Source organism: Mytilus trossulus, chromosome 1, assembly GCF_036588685.1.
Source record: "Mytilus trossulus isolate FHL-02 chromosome 1, PNRI_Mtr1.1.1.hap1, whole genome shotgun sequence".
Taxonomy (NCBI): domain Eukaryota; kingdom Metazoa; phylum Mollusca; class Bivalvia; order Mytilida; family Mytilidae; genus Mytilus; species Mytilus trossulus.
In genome coordinates this window covers 82,009,710-82,027,920 of record NC_086373.1, presented here as the reverse complement: position 1 = coordinate 82,027,920, position 18,211 = coordinate 82,009,710, and the positions used below count along the sequence as shown (strand labels likewise).

The 18,211-nt window shown below is 31.9% G+C and overlaps 1 protein-coding gene across 4 annotated transcripts; it reads left to right on the top strand.

Annotated features, from left to right (window-relative positions):
• Window positions 1-465: 465 nt before the first annotated feature.
• LOC134687052 (very long chain fatty acid elongase 4-like) lies at window positions 466-9,356 on the top strand. 4 transcript variants are annotated; one of them, XM_063547040.1, is made up of 8 exons: window positions 466-620; window positions 1,492-1,553; window positions 2,210-2,397; window positions 3,653-3,733; window positions 5,077-5,133; window positions 7,514-7,628; window positions 8,391-8,518; window positions 9,131-9,356. In XM_063547040.1, exons 2-8 carry the CDS (start codon window positions 1,499-1,501, stop codon window positions 9,305-9,307), a joined length of 801 nt encoding a protein of 266 aa, XP_063403110.1. In that variant the 5' UTR covers window positions 466-620; window positions 1,492-1,498; the 3' UTR covers window positions 9,308-9,356. The 4 variants fall into 4 exon arrangements, with proteins under 4 accessions (XP_063403110.1, XP_063403101.1, XP_063403085.1 ...); XM_063547031.1 differs by having other exon boundaries at window positions 614-731; XM_063547015.1 differs by lacking the exon at window positions 466-620 and adding an exon at window positions 623-727.
• The last annotated feature ends 8,855 nt before the right edge of the window (window positions 9,357-18,211 follow it).

Below are 18,211 nucleotides of genomic sequence, written 5' to 3'. Positions count from 1 at the left end.
AAACAAATTTGGGAAGTGGTAAATTTGAGTTTTTACCCATTCCCTTCGAATAAAAATATATATACTTCCAATTCTAAACAATCATTTTATACTCATTCCAGACAATGAATTAGGTCAATAACATCATCTGAAATACAAGAACAAATATGCAATTTCTTTAAATTTGTACTGTTTGCGTCCCTACTGCATATGCTTTTGGTGAGGTCGAAATCGAAAAAATTTTACTTGATACGTAATTTAATAAAAATACAAATTAATATATCTGTTTAAAAAACAATTATATATATTGATTTCTTAGTCTATCTTCTTATCTGTTGCATATTAACTTCAGTCAAAAAGGAAACCAAAAACAGTTCAAGTGTATTCAAAGTAGTCTGAACTTGAGTACATATACACTACACAAAGATAAAGATAAATGTATTTACTTCATTATTTGACCATAACCTAACGTTTATACCTATGTAACTATTTCTACCTGGAGTTATCTCCCATTTTATGTTTGTTTACTTTTATACGATATCAATGTTTCATTTCTTTCGACTTTGTACACAACCTAGTACACAACAACCGGAATTCAAAAGTACAAAATGTAGATTATTATATCAATAAAATTAACGGAAGTAAGTATGATATATTGAAGTTAACATATTCCAAGCGCATTGCATACAGCCTACGACCAGCATCCTGATAGTAAACAACAGAACAGTATCAGCCACGATAATTTGACGTGAGTATGTACAAAATAATTCACAACTTTATATGATACTAACACGTGTTTTGATATAAAAAAAATTTAGGTTGATGCCATTCAATAAGGAAACCCTTCGGTAAGTGGCATATTTATTGGAAATTTGAAAAGAAAAATTGATTAATGCAGATGTAGGCTATATATAATATATATACTTGTGGTAAGATGAACCGTGCAATTTATAGAATTCAGAACATATTCACGGTAATAATATTTAATATTTTATGGCATTTATCCTTGAAGTTTTTAACCTAGGCAAATTGTCTTATGTCTTAGGAAAAGTACCATCAGTGTCCCATGTATATTTGGTTGATTTATTGTAAATCATACTAAAGTAGCTTACTTCATTTGGTTTCAAACATTGCTACCATACCAGATCTTCTTTTTTTATGTTATGTTTCGGACCTGCGTTTAATATTTCTAAAATATTTTATTTCTGAGAAGGATAATTCCTTGATATTACTATATATAAAACATGTTTCTACCGATTTTAATATATGTATCTAAGAGGTTAATAAAACCTCATTTGATTGAAAAGGGATATAATGCATGTATACTCTATTTATTCTTTCGCGAAAAGGTCTGTTTCACGATAAAGATGTTCTTATAGTTATCAAAGGTATTATAATTTAGTACGCCAGACGCCCGTTTCGTCTGCATAAGACTCATCAGTGATACTCATTTCAAAATATTAAGTCAAACAATTACAATTCTAAAACATTAAACGGAAGCATTCCTTTTAGATATAAGATGTCATTCTTTGAAGATGCCAAGACATTTTATACAGACTTTCTTAAGAGAGGAGGTAAATGTAGCTTTAATAATAGAAATTTAACGTACACAATTTTTTATCTTTTGAAAAAGATATTATGAAAATATTAGCCGGAGAAATAGCAACTGCCTTTTTCATAAGACACAAAGGTATTTACATGAAAACAAGAACACAGTTAGATGCTCATACTCATGTAAGCAGTATCACATTGTAGTATAATATGTCTATGATAATCTACGATTATATTAATGAGATTAACTGAGGATGTAATGAGTTTGTTACATGTATTTAGGGCATCTGATTTACAGAGCATGATTGGAATTAAAGCTTTTGCTACAGATGATGTAAAACTAATTGTAAATACATTTTGTACTTGTTGAAATCATAATATGTACAGGACTTTTTCCCTCGGTGTATTAACCATATGTCTGTTGCATAATGCATACATATAAAAAAAAATGTATGACTGCCAATGAGACAAATGTCCACAACAGACCAAAATGACAGAGACATTAATAACTATAGGTCACCGTGTGGCCTTCAACAATGAGCAAAGCCCATACCGCATAGTCAGCTAAAAAAGGCCCCGATATGACAATGTAAAACATTATTTTTTATTTTATTTTATCAAGAAATATTGACAGATTGTTTAACACTTTAAATCACTTTTGAAACTTTTTAAATTTCAGATCCTAGAGTAGAGGAATGGTTCCTTATGCAGAGCCCCGTTCCAATAATGATATTATTTGTTTCGTACGTTTTCGTTGTGCTTGTCAGTCCTAGAGTTATGAAAAATGTACAACCATTAAATCTGAAAGCAGTTCTTATCCCATACAACTTTATTTTAGTTGGATTATCCATTTACATGTTTTTAGAGGTACATGCTATTTCGTTTAATTCTTTGTATTTACACCTATTCGCGTTTTTATACTTTCAACTTGTTCTTTTTCAATATAAAATACATTTAGTAGGTTTTCATTTTTCATTTCATATAAGTAAAATAACAAAAATACCGATTTCGAAAAAAAATTCAAAACGAAAAGTTTCTTAACAAATGTCAAAATCAAAGTTATGAATGATGATCCTTTCATTGGCTTAAATCGAATCATTTGATTCCCAATTGATTTTGTATGAAAACAACCCATGCAGAGAAGTCTATTTATCAGCATTTTGTTTCGTTCGTGTACTTCATGCAAACGGTTATGCTTTATTAAAAAAATCGCAATTCTTTTTTATTTGAAAAAAAAGAAGTCGACACCATATCTTGTAAAAGATGATAATTGGTATACATATATTAAAATATTTAGATATCTTTATTTCTACTATTAAGAAAAAATATGTTGAAATAACAATATTCCTTGTCGACAAATAACGACACACAACATCAAATTCTAATATGACTTGATTCTTTCGCTTTATGAATAAACCCATGCTCTCAATCCAACATTTTTTTTTGCACATGCGTATGTTGGTAGATTAATTAATGTTATCAAATGAGCATGCATTTTAAATATTTCATTAACTCAAAACACTTCCAAACTCTTATATGATGCACATGTTGTTAAGAATTCATTTATCATGACTGTAATGAAATTGACATATTTGACCTATCGCTCGGGCTCAAATAATCATGATTATAATGCCTACTCATGTTAAAACTACAATAAAGTTTAGCTGGCATCAATTATTTCGATTCTGATTAGGACATTCAAGGTAATTTCTATGTCCGATGTGTATGAGGTAAAGCGATTTATAGCCCTCACTATCGCTCGAGCAAATATAATCACGAATATACCCATGTTAAAACTACAATAAAGTTTAGCTGGCATAAAGTATTTCTTAAATAATGACGTAATAATTCAGACTAAATTCTATGACAGTAACAATATATCATCTTGAAACAACAACACTTAGTGTATGTTCATTATTTTGAAATTATTTAGATTGGTTATAAAACTCTTGTATTGAACTCTTCCTCTCTCTTTCTGTAGTTTTATTTTTTTGGAGGAGTGATGAAGGGAAGGAAAAAAATATTTTCATTTCCGTATTCAAAATTACTTTCAGTGTTACTTTCTATTATGGTTTTGAATAAAAGCAAAATATTAGTTGCATACTATTTTTTTTAATTTCAGTTTCTTACTGTTTCATTACTGTCAAATTATAGTTACCTATGTCAGCCAGTGGATTATTCAGAAAGTCACTTGGCTATGAGAGTAAGTGCTATGATATTAAATATACTAATATACGTCTTTAGTGTTTAGATAAATAAATGTTTCATAATAAAATCGAGACCTGCCAATCCTTATAAAGTACAGTTATACAATATTGTCCATCGTGATTAAAGAAAAGCAGTCAATTTATTATACACATTAAACAACTGCATTGTCAAATCCGATTTTAGTGCATAGAGGTTTATGGAAACTCCTTTCTATATACAGCGTTGCATAACACACAATTTTTCATTATCTAAAGTTAGATTTCGCCGTTGATTAGTTTTTAAAGTTGGAGATGAACTTAAGTAAATAATTTCGTAAATTAATCAAGAATATATAGCATGTGAAAAATGCATATGTTGTGGCATTAGCTAGCAATAAACAGTAAGGAAAAAATTTCAAAATTTGCCCTCATAAATTTTACCATCCCCTTTTCATTGCTTTCTCGCAATATTAAGCTTACTATTTCTGTCAAATATGTTCATATGAAGGTAACCAGAATCTTCTATAGATTTTATATCTAGTATATAAAATGGTAAAATATAATTCTTTTGGGTGTGTATTCATGGCAACAATCTGCATTTATCTGCTATAGAATATTGCAAAAAGGGGGAAAAGATGTCACATATTTGCCCAAGTTTTTCTATCGCTTGAAGTAATACCTTTTTCAGAAACGGTTTACATATATATTTCAGTAAATTCAATGAAAATCATATGTCTTTTGTCTCATTTTTTGTAAAACTGCGTCACAAAACTTTGTTTAGAAAAAAATGTTTGAAAACATTACATTAACTTCTGGACCGATGGCCGGTCTAGCTATGAAAATACGGTGACTCTAACAGAAAATAGCCCATAAAACATGTTTAAAATAATCTTGATGTTCATATAAACCATCTTTGAAGGCTAAATAGTACTCAGCTGTCTAAAAAAATTTGTATAACACAATTAATTTCATATTTGAAAAAATCCATCGTGGCCAAAATGCGAGATCAAACTGCGTATTGCTACCTCAGATTTAGTTATTGATATTCATGACGAACCTGGGATACTACTTCATTTTTCGAACAAATTGAATTTGGATCAAAAACAATAAGTGGAAACACCAGCTGTTAACCCTAAAAGGAAGACAAATCTAGACGACTTCTTAATGTATGTCGTTTTCATTTAGTTTAACGGACCTCAAGAAGGAGTTTTATGTATATATGTATATCTGTTAAATTCAAATTATTCTGTTATTATTAACTGTTTTACACTAACAATTATTCAACTACGTTAATGCATTTATACGTTTTATTTTAATTTCTACAATCACAGTATAATAATTGTTATTTTTCCCCCTGCAGATGGCGAAGGTTTGTTGGTGGTTCTTTTTCTCGAAGGTTATAGAACTTTTAGATACGGTAAGTCAGATTACAACCCGCTTAACATTGTAAGTTATTACTATTTTTACCTACTATAGTTGGTTGCAAGATCTAGTGCTACAAAAAGTGATTGATTTTTAAAAAAAATCACATAAAGCAAGTCCGAATTTATCCTACATGTACTTAAATCTTGGACTTTTCCGTTCTGCAAGTTAGGCTAGCGAAATAGGAGTCCGTTTGTCTAGTTTGTAAGTTGTATAGATACAAGGCCACGTTGGCTCTAAATGTTAACAGTTAAATCCGATGCATGGCAAGGAGTGTGTCACGCTCTCTGCATTTAAAACAACTTTACAAGTAATAAAGTTTGTTATCGCAAGACAGTCATTAAATTTTCCTCTGTCTAGTGGTGGTCGCAAATTTTCGTTCTGCTCCCCGGTCGACCATCTACAGAATCTAAATAACCAAGAAAGCAAATTAAACTTGTGAAATGTCTAATTACGCCGTTGTGCCAGATTACCGACGGTTATGATTTACTGACTGATTATTGGTTCCGCATTGAACCTCTGTGCGAAGTGACTAAGTATATTAGTTATAAACTTGAGAATAGAAATGTGGAATATGTCAAAGAGACAACAAGCGAAGGCAACCAATGGGTCTTCAACGCAGCGAGAAAATCCCGCTACGGAGGTGGTCCTCAGCCGGACTCTAAATAAAGTTGTGTACTAGTTCAGTGAAAATGGACGTCACACGAAACTCCAAAAACATATAAATGAATTAAATTAAAAAAAAATACCAGACTAACAAAGGCCAGATGCTCCTGTTTTGGGACAGGTGCAAAACTGCGGCGGGGTTAAACATATTTTGTGAAATCTTATTCATCCCCTACACCAGTGCAAATGTAGAATAAAGAACCACGTAGCAATAAGCATAGTAAAACTCAGTCTAAAAGAACCCGAGTCCTAGCAGTTACTAACATGCAAGCTCTAACCCTCAACTCAACAGATGAAAAGATTATGTTTCATTATACAAAAATCAAGTACAATCCCTCACATTAGGGATTTAGTATCATACCATGATGAGAAATATGTGAAGGACATAGTTCATGTATCATACAACCAAATCGTTTTATAATAAATGTGTTTCATTTTCGATGCAAAGACCCTATGAGAGAATCGATATTAATACCAAAATATGCTCTCCTTAATGACATGACAACAGTATCGTTACACGAAGTGAATGAAGGGTTGGTTAGTTTTTGAGGTGAATGCCGAAATTGTTGTGCTCTGTAAAGAATATTACCTAAAATATTGGATGTGAAATACCTAAACGTATAAGATGTCTACATATTGAATTTTATTTACGAATGGTGTCCTTGTGCCGATCATAAAATTTAGTAAATGTTTTGACAAGCTTGTGATATCGAAAATCCTGGCGTAATAATTTTGTTTGGAGTTCAGTATTTATGTGATTTTACTTTTTGCTATCAATGACATAGGGCAATAGGTACGTGACATTGATGATATAAGGTAATGTATTATGACCGTGAAAATACATATTCACGAGCTACATAAAGACTCGGGAGGTTTTAATCAACGTTTATCATGTACAGATTACCATCATCTTCTAATGCTTGCTCACTCACACAAGTATGATCCAAATTTATAAGAGTGTTGTTTTTCTTTCAGATCACATTAATGTAAAATTAGCCGACAACAATTATTGTTTTCATTTGAAATTGTGCTCAAAGTTATGCAGGTCATATTTTCTTTTTTTGTAAATGTCAATTTTCTCAAAGTTAAAGGTCCATTTTAAAAAAAAAATGATGTGTGTTTTTAAGGAAACAAGGATTTTCGCTTCTTATGTGTTTTTGTCGAGTTGGAGATGTATGCTGTTCTCGTATACTGCTTCTTTCGATATTTTAAACTATTTTTTAACAATGTTAGATCTATTTATAGTTGTTTATGACAACGTTATTTACAGTTTTGTCAAAGGCAATCATACATTGTCTCTTTCTTATTTTGAATGATACACATTTCAATTTGTGTTTTGGAATAATTTTGAAAAAGTACGCTAAAGAATAAAAGTCTGTAACATTAAAACGTACAATTAATAGGAGTATTTAAACCTAAATGGGCCTACCGAGAACAACCAGCAACCATTTAACGTCATTTTTAGATTTAGTACAATTCGTGAACATATATTTGTATCCGTGAATAAGTCGTTGCTAACATACTTTGGAATGGCCTTTTCTAATGCATTTCGTGTATATCGAAACTCATAAAAAAAAATTGAAAGCACCAAGACAGAATAAAACAGCATTTATGAAAAATAAGCTACTAGTAAACGATTTCGCATGACCAGAATTTGTTGTTCTGTTTCAAACCTATATTTTTCTAAGAATTTATGTCTTTGTCTACAGGTATTTTTCATATTACGTAAAAAGTTTAATCAGGTCTCATTTTTACACGTGTATCATCATTGTACAATGATATTAAATTGGTGGATGGGTGTCAAATATGTCGCAGGAGGACAGTGTGAGTATTTTAATTTGTTGCTACAGTTTTATTCACGAAAAAAAACCAACTCAACTAGTTACTTAAACAAATCATTTTTGTTTAGCTCATATGAAAGGACAAAATGTAGATATGGATCGTGCAGTAAAGCTTGTTATACAGGAACATACCGTTACAACATTTGTTTTTGTCTAAATATATACCCTGATATTTTACAATTATTAAAAGTAGACGTTATGTGCCACATGTCTGTAGAAGTGGTGAACTTTAGTCGACTTTGAAAAAATATATTTCATTATGGAAAAGAGCAGCCCAATTTTTATCATAATCATAAATGATGGTGGAATAGTGTTATTTAAGAAACTTTTTCGAAACTTTTATGATTGTATAAAGGCGACGGGATATGTTTTTCTAAAAGATACTCGCAATCCTTACCAGTTTAAATCTATAGCTTTTATTTTAGTGTTCATTTCACAATACAATAACAGTTTAATCTTAAAAGCGTTTTTAGAAAGCAGTTTTCCCTATAAATTTCATAATTAATTTCTCATTTATGTCCACAGATTTGTTTAACATTCGACATTTTCAATGGACACATGATTCTATGAAATATCGATAAATTATTACACTGATTTTTTTTATATGTCTGTTTATTAAAATGTAGACCATCTACGTCAATAATATTTCAATTCAGACAACTATATATATATCTCTGAGCTTTTGATTTTGCCATTTGTTCATAGTCCTTTCAGTACGGTATTTTATTTTTTTTACTTTTCATAGCTTTTTTTACTGGGATGCTAAATTCCTTTGTACATATATTTATGTATACCTACTATGGACTTGCTGTATTTGGACCACATATGCAAAAGTATCTTTGGTGGAAGAAGTACCTTACAAAACTTCAATTGGTAAGTAATTGCTGCAATATCTTGATGATATAATTTTTTCTATCCTTTGCATTGTTTTGACGATAAGTCTATTGTTTAAAGGGGGGAATAATATATTATGAAGAATATATGTTACTAATAGAGTATGTGCTCAAGCTTTGCTTAGAAACATGAAACTGAAAGCGCACCATTCAACTTTCTGTTTTAAAGACATTCATTCTGAAAGTCAAATCTTCGATGTTCAGACTGAAATTTTATTGGCTGATGGGATAATTAAAAGGAAATAAGAAAAAGTGATACAGTCTTGTCAGATCCTTATAAAATACACGAAAATGTCATAGTTTATGTGAAAGTATTAACAATATGAACATTAAGTTTGAAGTTAAAGCTATTGAACAATTAATGTTCTTATATAAAATTATACAACAATATTAAAAAAAAATACTGTGTTAGTTGGTATACAAGTAAACATAAAATGATGACCTGAAAAGTATATATATGTGATTATTTTCTAATGATATAATAAAATAAAAAGTTTACATATAACATCATCAAGGTTCGTATAAATTCAAAATTTGGGCATATAAGTAGTTTGATGTACTGAAATTGGTGTAATTTATTTTCTTATTTCAGACACAGTTTTTGGCGTTTGTTATACATACTGGATATAATTTAATAACTGACTGTGACTTTCCTCAAGGCTTTAATGTTGCCGTGTTCATTTATGCAATAACACTCATTTTACTATTTGGAAACTTTTACTACCATTCCTACTTAGAAAAACAACGAGAAAAGAAGAAATTTTATTAGGTTATTTTATGAAATATTATAAAACAATGAAAAATAAAAATAAAGTACCCGAGTTGTTGAATCGTTATTCATTACTTCACTTAACTGTTAGTTAACAGATACTTTTATAACAAAAACATGTGAAAATATATATCAATACATTGGTCATCTCGAAGTTTTATATACATATGAGATTTCTTTTTTCTATGGTTTTCGTGTTCTTTTAAAATTATATATTCTAGTTACCCCCTTAAACTTCTTGACCCTCAAGACTGTGTGGTCTTTGTCATTATGTCATCATATATTTTATTTATCCTTTTAATATGAAAATAAGTAAATTTCTTTGCTCTTTAGTTGAGTTGTTGTCTCTTTGTGTCCTTCCGGAGCATCTGAGATCACCCCTAGTTTTTGGTGGGGTTCGTGTTGTTTATTCTTTAGTTTTCTATGTTGTGTCATGTGTACTATTGTTTGTCTGTTTGTCTTTTTTTCATTTTTAGCCATGACATTGTTAGTTTGTTTTAGATTTATGAGTTTGACTGTCCCTTTGGTATCTTTCGTCCCTCTTTTAAGGTAGCGTATTTCACAGTCGGAAAAGGGACAGGATTGTAGTTACGACAAAGGGAACGATTCCGTTAGCATCAATTAAACGAATATTCCATAACAGTCAACCAACTCATAAAACTTAAGAAGGGATGATTTATACTCACAAATTGGTAGTCCTGGTTTAATAGCTTCATTGGGAGTAGCAACCTCTATCAAGGAAATCATGATAGGAAATATCGTATCAACTGGGCGATGTATATACTCCGTATGCAGGCGCTAATGGAATGTTACTACATAAAAATAGAAATTTCACATTTAGGAAGCTGAAATAGTCTCTTTTGTGGTAAACTTTTGTTTTCATAGAACCCTAATGATCATTGTTAATTTCTAGATGCAAGTCAAGATATGAGACACTCTTAACTGTATCTGTAGTATTCTTTATCTCAAGTTCGATAAGAAAGGTGTTTTCAACATAGTCATCAAATTTTGAATTATTTAATGACAGAATATCATCTCTATAGCAGAAAGTAAAATCCAAAGATACTTCTGACCGTTTTTTTCCCTTCTTTCCAAGAATTCAGCCTCAAATAAAGAAAGGATCAAATCGGTTAAAATTGGCCACTGAAAGGGTCTTATGAGAATGCTGTTTGTTAAAAAAAACATGTCCTCCTAACGTTACACATATGTTGTCAATCAAGAAATCAAGCATCTTGTAATATCAGCTTCAGATAATTTATGTTTGAATCAGTGATTTTTTACTAATATTATGTTTTTCTCCCTACGACAAGATACTTTTCTCTGCGTAGACCATTTTTTTTTTTTTATCAAACGAAGCAGGACTTTTTCTTTCAGTTTGTCTTTAGTTTTGAAATGGGAATCATATGTGTAAAGTGTAGAAAAGTCATATGTTATCAAATACTATCGTAAGATGAAAGAGTCTTAAATACATAAGACCTCGATTTTTTTAAAATTGAATAATGATCCAAAAGAGAAAACTAGGAATATAGGAAAAGACAATCGTCAGAAATCTAGTTACGACGACAACTGAATTATAAGCTCATAACTTGGGAGTGGCACTCAAAGAATGTTGCGGATTCAATATGTATGCTAGTGCTCAATACCACCCTTATATCTTTTGACCGAGAGTAACGAGATCTTTGCTATAAAAATGCGTCACTTTCGTTCTGCTTCCTTTAGTTGTTTCAAATTTTGTCTTCTTTGAGTGACCATTGTCCAAATGACACCAAGGAGATCAGAGATTACAATTCTTGCATGTTCATTCTTTTTTGTTTTTTCAGTTTTTATACATGAAGGACTCAAATCTATGGCGGGTTCCAAATCTGCGGCAAATCCCTAATCTATGGTAAATGTGACGTCATGCCATCCCAAATCTGCCAATTGTATTTTTTTTACAATCGTAAACTTTGCTAAGTTTTGTAGTTTCCTAGTCTTTTGTGGATATTTGCTGTTTCCAAATCTATGGCAGATTTTGTGCAAATGGAAAACAATGCAGTACATATACGACTAATGAAGTTGATATGTACGACAACGGAAGCATGTCTATAAACCTTTGTAAAATAAACATTCCATCGTCAAATCGTGAACAATTCGTAAATGATGAATTCATTTACTTTTACTTTAATACAGACTTGGAGATTGAAATGGTGTTTCCGGTAAAAATAAACATTAATCCAACTATTAAGTCCCTTGACAAACAAAACGGAAGTTTTTTTTTTAAACAAAAATGATAAATAAAAGTGAACAGTTTAAGTTTTTAAATAAATAATTTTTATTTCATTGTTGAAACATCTTTTTTTTTTATTCGGAGACGATTTTAATCAAATTGGTATCCGGTAATTTTTTCTTTCACTTTAAAAACTTTGCCAGCCGTACACTGTTAAACTATTATCTTCTTTTCTAAATTTATCATGTACTGAAAAAAGGTGCCATTGTTGATCGCGGGGTTCGGACGGTACAGCACATTTTGTCCCTCTTCCGGATAATAGGTCACATCTTCCTGTAAAGCTTCCTCAAATTGTTGTCGAGGGACATATCTTCATCTGGAATGGTGCCAAAATCTAGGGGTTTAGCCATCGTTAGCGGCGGCGACGATGTAATATGGCGTTATTCAATTGTGAATTTATGTTTTAAATCTGCCAATGATTTGGGGAAAAACAAAAATCTGCCTTAGATTTGATTTGTTTGACTTTTGTATCGTCACGTTTGCCATAGATTAGGAATCTGCCATAGATTTGGAACCCGCCATAGATTTGAGTCCTACATACATATTTAGCATTGTTGGATCGTTTTTCTTTTCACACTCTTTTCAATGCTCTTCAATTTCGTACTGAATTTGGCCTTTTTAATACTTTTTAGAATCGAGCGTCACTGATGAGTCTTTTATAGACGAAACGCGCGTCTGGCGTATATACATAATTTAGTCCTGGTATCTATGATGAGTTTATTTATAACCACTGGGTCGATGTCACTGCTGGTGGAGATTTATTTCCCCGAAGGTATCACCAGCCCAGTTATCAGCACTTTTTGTGCTGACATGAATTATCATTGATATGGTTATATTTTTAAATTAACTGTTTTCACAATTTTGAATTTTTGAAATTCTAAGGCTTTTCTACCTCAGGCATAGATTACCTTAGCTGGATTTGGCAAAACTTTAAGGAATTTTGGTCCTCAATGCTCCTCAACTTCGTACTGAATTTGGCCTTTTTAACTTTATAGGATCGAGCGTCACTGATGAGTCTTTTGTAGACGAAACGCGCGTCTGGCGTATATACAAAATTTAGTCCTGGTATCTATGATGAGTTTATTTTAAAATTTCAAACGATTTATGTTATATTTACATTCAATCATATAAGTCTGTTTAAAATTAAGTAGTATGAGGATATACAATCAACAAGATTATCAATAGACTTTTGGCTTTATAAGAAGATTAGCTTAAAGCCTTTGGTTATTATTTTATTCGGTTTTTGTGAAAGTGAAAAAGTCAAATAAAAAATAAATATTTAAAGCGTAGATGTGAATATTTAGGATTAAATTCTTAATTGTCAATGATTTTTTACTAATAAATTCTCAGTCAAATAATTTTGAAAAATATAAATAGAAAATGAAATGTGTCTGACGTATATACAAAAATTAGTCTTGGTATCTATTAGTGGAGTGACAAATCACGAAAAAGGTGCTTATTTTACGAGTTTAATGGACCGGCATACCTGCAGGCTGAAAATTATATTTTTGCAAAGCCAATACATTAATCTAACTTTTTTGCCCGGTCGTAGACATTTCGTACGGTGCAATTTTTTTTGAAAGTGAAAAGAAAATGAATTTTCGATTTTAACTTGAAATCATTCCAAAAACATTTTTTAACATGATTTCATTTTTATAATCCACAAACTCTTAATTTTGGATTTTATTAAGAGAGTAAATACACATGTATATTATAAAATGAAAATTTGTTCTATTGAACCTTTTTTTAAACTTTTTAATCTCCTTTGAAAAATGCATACTCTTTTTTTATTTGAACGGAGAGGTTACAAAACTTGTTATTCATAATTTATCGATATATTACAAAGTTTTTTTTATGTGAAAAGTAATAAAACTTCATTTTCTAAACTTATGAGACCAACTTCAGCTCATTCGGATGAGTACATCTATATTTTTAGCAATTTATAAACATTGCTATGAAATTCATTGAATTTCCGGATTTTTAATTCCTTACCGATACGACACTATAGATGGTAAAAATACCTTTCACTCAATGTCTAGATACAGTTACAGGAAAGGTAATGGCGTTGCTAACGTAATTTGTTATTTTCGCGACGTCAAACTGTGACATATCGGGAAAAGATGCATTTTTCGACTGATTTTTATCATTCAAACTGATTTTATTTGAAAACGAGTTCATGGACCCCTATTTTTCCAAACGGCATTTGGTTTCATTTTTTAGGGAGATTATGTGACCCAAATTTTATAAAACTGTAAATAGAGGATTTTTTTTAATTGTGATAAACATGCAGTAAAAAATTACGTTTTTTCCTCAATTCATGAACATTTGATAAATATGAGTCATTTCTGAATAAAAAAATGCATATTTTTTAAAGATATTTATAAAATACAGGAATTACCGATTATCTAACAAAAAAACATTTGTTTTTATCTTTTATAACAAAAAAGTTATGTCTTTCTTTCGAAAAAGAAATTACGGCCACAAATCTGAATTTCGACCAAATATACAAAATTTCGACCTCATTTTACGCAAAAAGTAGCACATGAAGGTATATTTTTTATTACATATTTGATTTAATCAGGTAAAAAATAGCCTATATGCAAATTTTCATGAACTTGTAAATACAGGATCAAAACTGTATCGTATGCCCTTAAGGTTAAACGTGGACCAGAAAGATCTCTGACGTTGGATGATTCTAATACCAAACTAATGGCATGCTTACCTTACGACAAGCCAAAAAGAACGTTATGGCCCCAACGATATGCAGATGCTTATGACAAAATTGTGTCGAGCTTTATTGATTCAAGACTAGATGTTGCTGACATATCTTGGGTATTCATTCGAATACTGTCGAGACGCAGCATTGATCCTATTCCTATTTCCCTAGAAAGTAATGAACAAATTGTCCCATTTTGGACCGGTTTCTACAAAAGATTATCTGAATCAAAATATGTATTTACGTTTGTAGCCTATGCTCCGGTCATTGACGCCAAACCTAGCGACATGGGAACAGTATATACCACCATGAAACAATGTTTAGATATGTCAAATCGTGCTGGTCAACAATACGCTGTACAAACTTTTGATCAGCAATTATATGCTGTCGCCAAACAGGTGAAATGGTCTTTGCCGGATGTTTTTCACTCCCATATAATAAGACTCGGTGGGTTTCACGGGCTTTCCTGTTTTAAAACAATAGTTGGTAAGTTATGGGCTCTCTGAATTACTTGTAGACTCTGGAATTTATTCTTCAAATACAGTTAATCAAATGCTAGTTAGTAAACAGTTTAATTGTGGTTTTCGAGGATTAACATTGGCCTATGAGGCTCTAATGGTTCTTTTGTTTAAGGCATTCTTTAATTGGTGTAGAGATGAAAACCGTACGAAAACGATTCAACCAAATGTGTGGAAGGTGTTCCTTGACTGTCATAGCTTATTAGCTGTCCCCAGCACACCACAAAGCACTGAAGATATTGAGGAGTTCTTCATTGTTTTTAAAGAACATATTTTACCTTTGTTTGAAGAATTCAGAACACATTATTGTAGTATATCAGCAACCTTTGCTTTTGGTGATATGTTTCTTCGTGCAGTTGAAATATTGTTACAGAATATAAGAGCTGAACGGGATGGTTTGTGGCTTTTACATTTGAAATCAGTGTCTACAATGTTGCCATAATTCTTCATAACTAACCGGACAAACTATGCTAGGTGGATTCCAGCCTACGATTTGGATATGTTAAATTTACCAGAAACGGTCCTCCTTTTTGTCAGGTGAGTTTGAAGTCAGACAAAAGCCTGGAACCTTTAATGACATCTTAAGTGACATGGCCACAGAAAAAACTATCATTAAAGATTCCAAAGGTTGTGGCGGCATTGTAGGATTGACAAGAAAAAAACCAGCATTACTTCGATGGACGCTTACAAGGCATATTCTTGCGCATTTCAGTGCTGAAATGAGAGCAAGATCTGGATTATCGACCGATACAGAAGGTGAGCACGAAGAAAAACAAACCATCAGCAGTGAATCGCGACGAACAAAATGTGTCTGATTTGGTTAGTTATGTGCATCCAAACATGACTGATCCATTTAACATCACCGATCATCCAAAATACTTGATCAATATTTCTACAGGGATGCAAGCCTCAAAAGACGTTCAAGATTCACTTATAAAATCTCTTGAACGTGGCAACCAAACAGTCAAGTCTTTTGTCGAAGGTTGCTTTAATGAAGGTGAAAACCGTGTTTTCTACAGTCCTATTTCGAGGTCTCCACTAAAGACATTTGAGGATATGACTAAGACTTCAAAACTCAAATGTAAAACAGGTGACTTTGTGAAAGCCCATATAAACCCAGATATGATATTTCGTCGCGCTTTAGCCCTGGCTTATGTTCCAGAAGATGTTACAGAAGACAAGATCTTGGCATATCCTATTGTTTCAATACCTTCAGCACTTTTCCACGATGATGGTACCATGCGTAAGTGTTGCAAATCAGATAAAGTTCACCTACTTGAAGAGGAAATCTGCTCTTCCTTCAACCTTCCAAGTTATGACACAGCAAATACAGTTTTGATACGTGATGGTATGGGAATTATTCAATGTATGGACGTCAAAAAATGCAACACATTTGGTGATCTGCTACGAAACTATGTAACAATGCTTCTGACGTGTTTTTTAAATGCTTGAACAGTGGTCGATGTTTTTGATCGCTACGATGTAAAACAGTCAATCAAAGCAGCGGAAAGATTGGGTCGAACCTTGTCATTTGGAGCTCAAAAGGTTTATCAGGTTATTGAAGGAAGAGCAATTCCGGACTGGAAAAAGTTCCTTTGCAATTCAGAAAATAATCAGATTACTAGGTGAGTATTGCGAATGGTATTTTGGACAGTCTCCTTTAGAGGGAGGTACCGAATTGTTTCTCGCGGGTGTTTTTGAAAACCCAGAAGTTGTCAAGAGATTTTCTTGTGATGGCCTGTCAAATTGTACTGACTTATACAGCACACAAGAAGAAGCAGGTACACGAATGATTCTTCATTCGGTGTATGCAGATGCCAATATTTTTTCGAATGATAGAAAAGGTCGTATTATTATAAAGTCATCTGACACTGATGTGTTAGTGCTCTGTGTCCACTATTTTCCTAAACTTGAAAATACAGAGGAGATGTGGTTCCAAACTGGGTCAGTATCAAATTTAAAAGATGGAAGGCAGTTTCTACCTGTTCACGAAATATGTCGCTCACTTGAACCCTCAATCTGTAATTTACTGCCAGCCACACATGCCCTCACAGGATGCGATACGACTTCTTCTTTTTTGGTCTCGGAAAGAAGTCTATGTACAAACTTTTGCAGAAAAGTGCAGACAATTTCCAATCCCTTCAGATAGGTTTTTCAACGGGAGATCAGGAATCAGCCATTCATGATTGACGCAAATTTGTTGCTTTTTTTATACGATCCGAAGAGGAAATTCAGTGATTTACATGAAGACCTGAACAAGTTAAGGGTGAAATTTGCCACAACAAAAGATATGAATCTTGTTAGATTACACCCATGTGAGGCGTCTTTTTTACAACACATCATCCGTGCAATGTTACAGACGCAAGTTTGGATGCATTCACACATTGCAAAACTAGCAACCAGACAGCCCAAAAACTCTGGTTGGCAAGAGGGTGAAAATGGTTTACTTTAGATTTTGTTTGAAGGACCTATGTCAGCAGATTTCCTTCAAGACCTTATTTGCACATGCAAGGGTAAAACAGGCTTGCGATAAAAATTGTGTCTGCAACCAGCAAAATCTAGGTTGTACAACTATTTGTTCGTGTGAAGGTTCTGAGAGTTGTAGAAACTATCTTACTCACATTCAACTAGTGAAGAAGATAACGATGAAAATGGCGTCTGAGTGAATCATGTAAAGCTGTATATATTCATGACAATATTTTTAACAAAATGATTACAGTTGGTTTCTTTGTGGTTAATATCACTTCGACTAGGCAATTATTTGAACCTGTGTATTTGTTTGGTTCTTTGTTTTTGTGTATGTTTTGTTTTGCATTTGCAACTCCCTTTTATGACTGACCACTTTTTATTTGTTTTATGGGTTTCATGTATGCATAGCTGTCATGCAATAAGGGAAAGTTTGTTTTTCTATCCGTGCACTATGTATTTTTATTGGAGAACACATAACAATGACGCATTGGAATTAATTGTTTCGATCTCATTCACATACCTTTAGTGAAATATTTGCCACTGACAAATGGCATATACCATACCAGAAGCATAATTTACTCTCTTTTAATTTGAATAAACGTATGAATCAGAAATACATCGTAAAATGTATATATGAAGAAAAAAATACCAATTAAAGGACATAAACATGTTTATCTTGTATGTAAATATTGTTGCTGATCTGAATTTTCCTTTAAAATCGCCATCTTATTTATTTTTTTTATTTATTTTTTTGGATAGTGAATTGTTACAGTTTATTGCTTCATTTAAGTAATAAATTTTGTTTATTAAAGCAAATGTGATATTATTTTTTTGATTGTTCATAACCCCGTGTGAAATAAATGTACTTCGGTGAAAAAATCGACCACTGCACTTTAACCCAAATTTTAAAAAAATGCACCATATTTCGATTCTAC

Coding starts and splice junctions, on each gene's coding strand:
- LOC134687052 (XM_063547040.1), top strand. CDS start 1,499: ATGTCATTCTTTGAAGATGCCAAGACATTTTATACAGACTTTCTTAAG. Junction 1,554..2,209: donor AGACTTTCTTAAGAGAGGAG/GTAAATGTAGCT, acceptor TTTAAATTTCAG/ATCCTAGAGTAGAGGAATGG. Junction 5,134..7,513: donor TTATAGAACTTTTAGATACG/GTAAGTCAGATT, acceptor CTTTGTCTACAG/GTATTTTTCATATTACGTAA.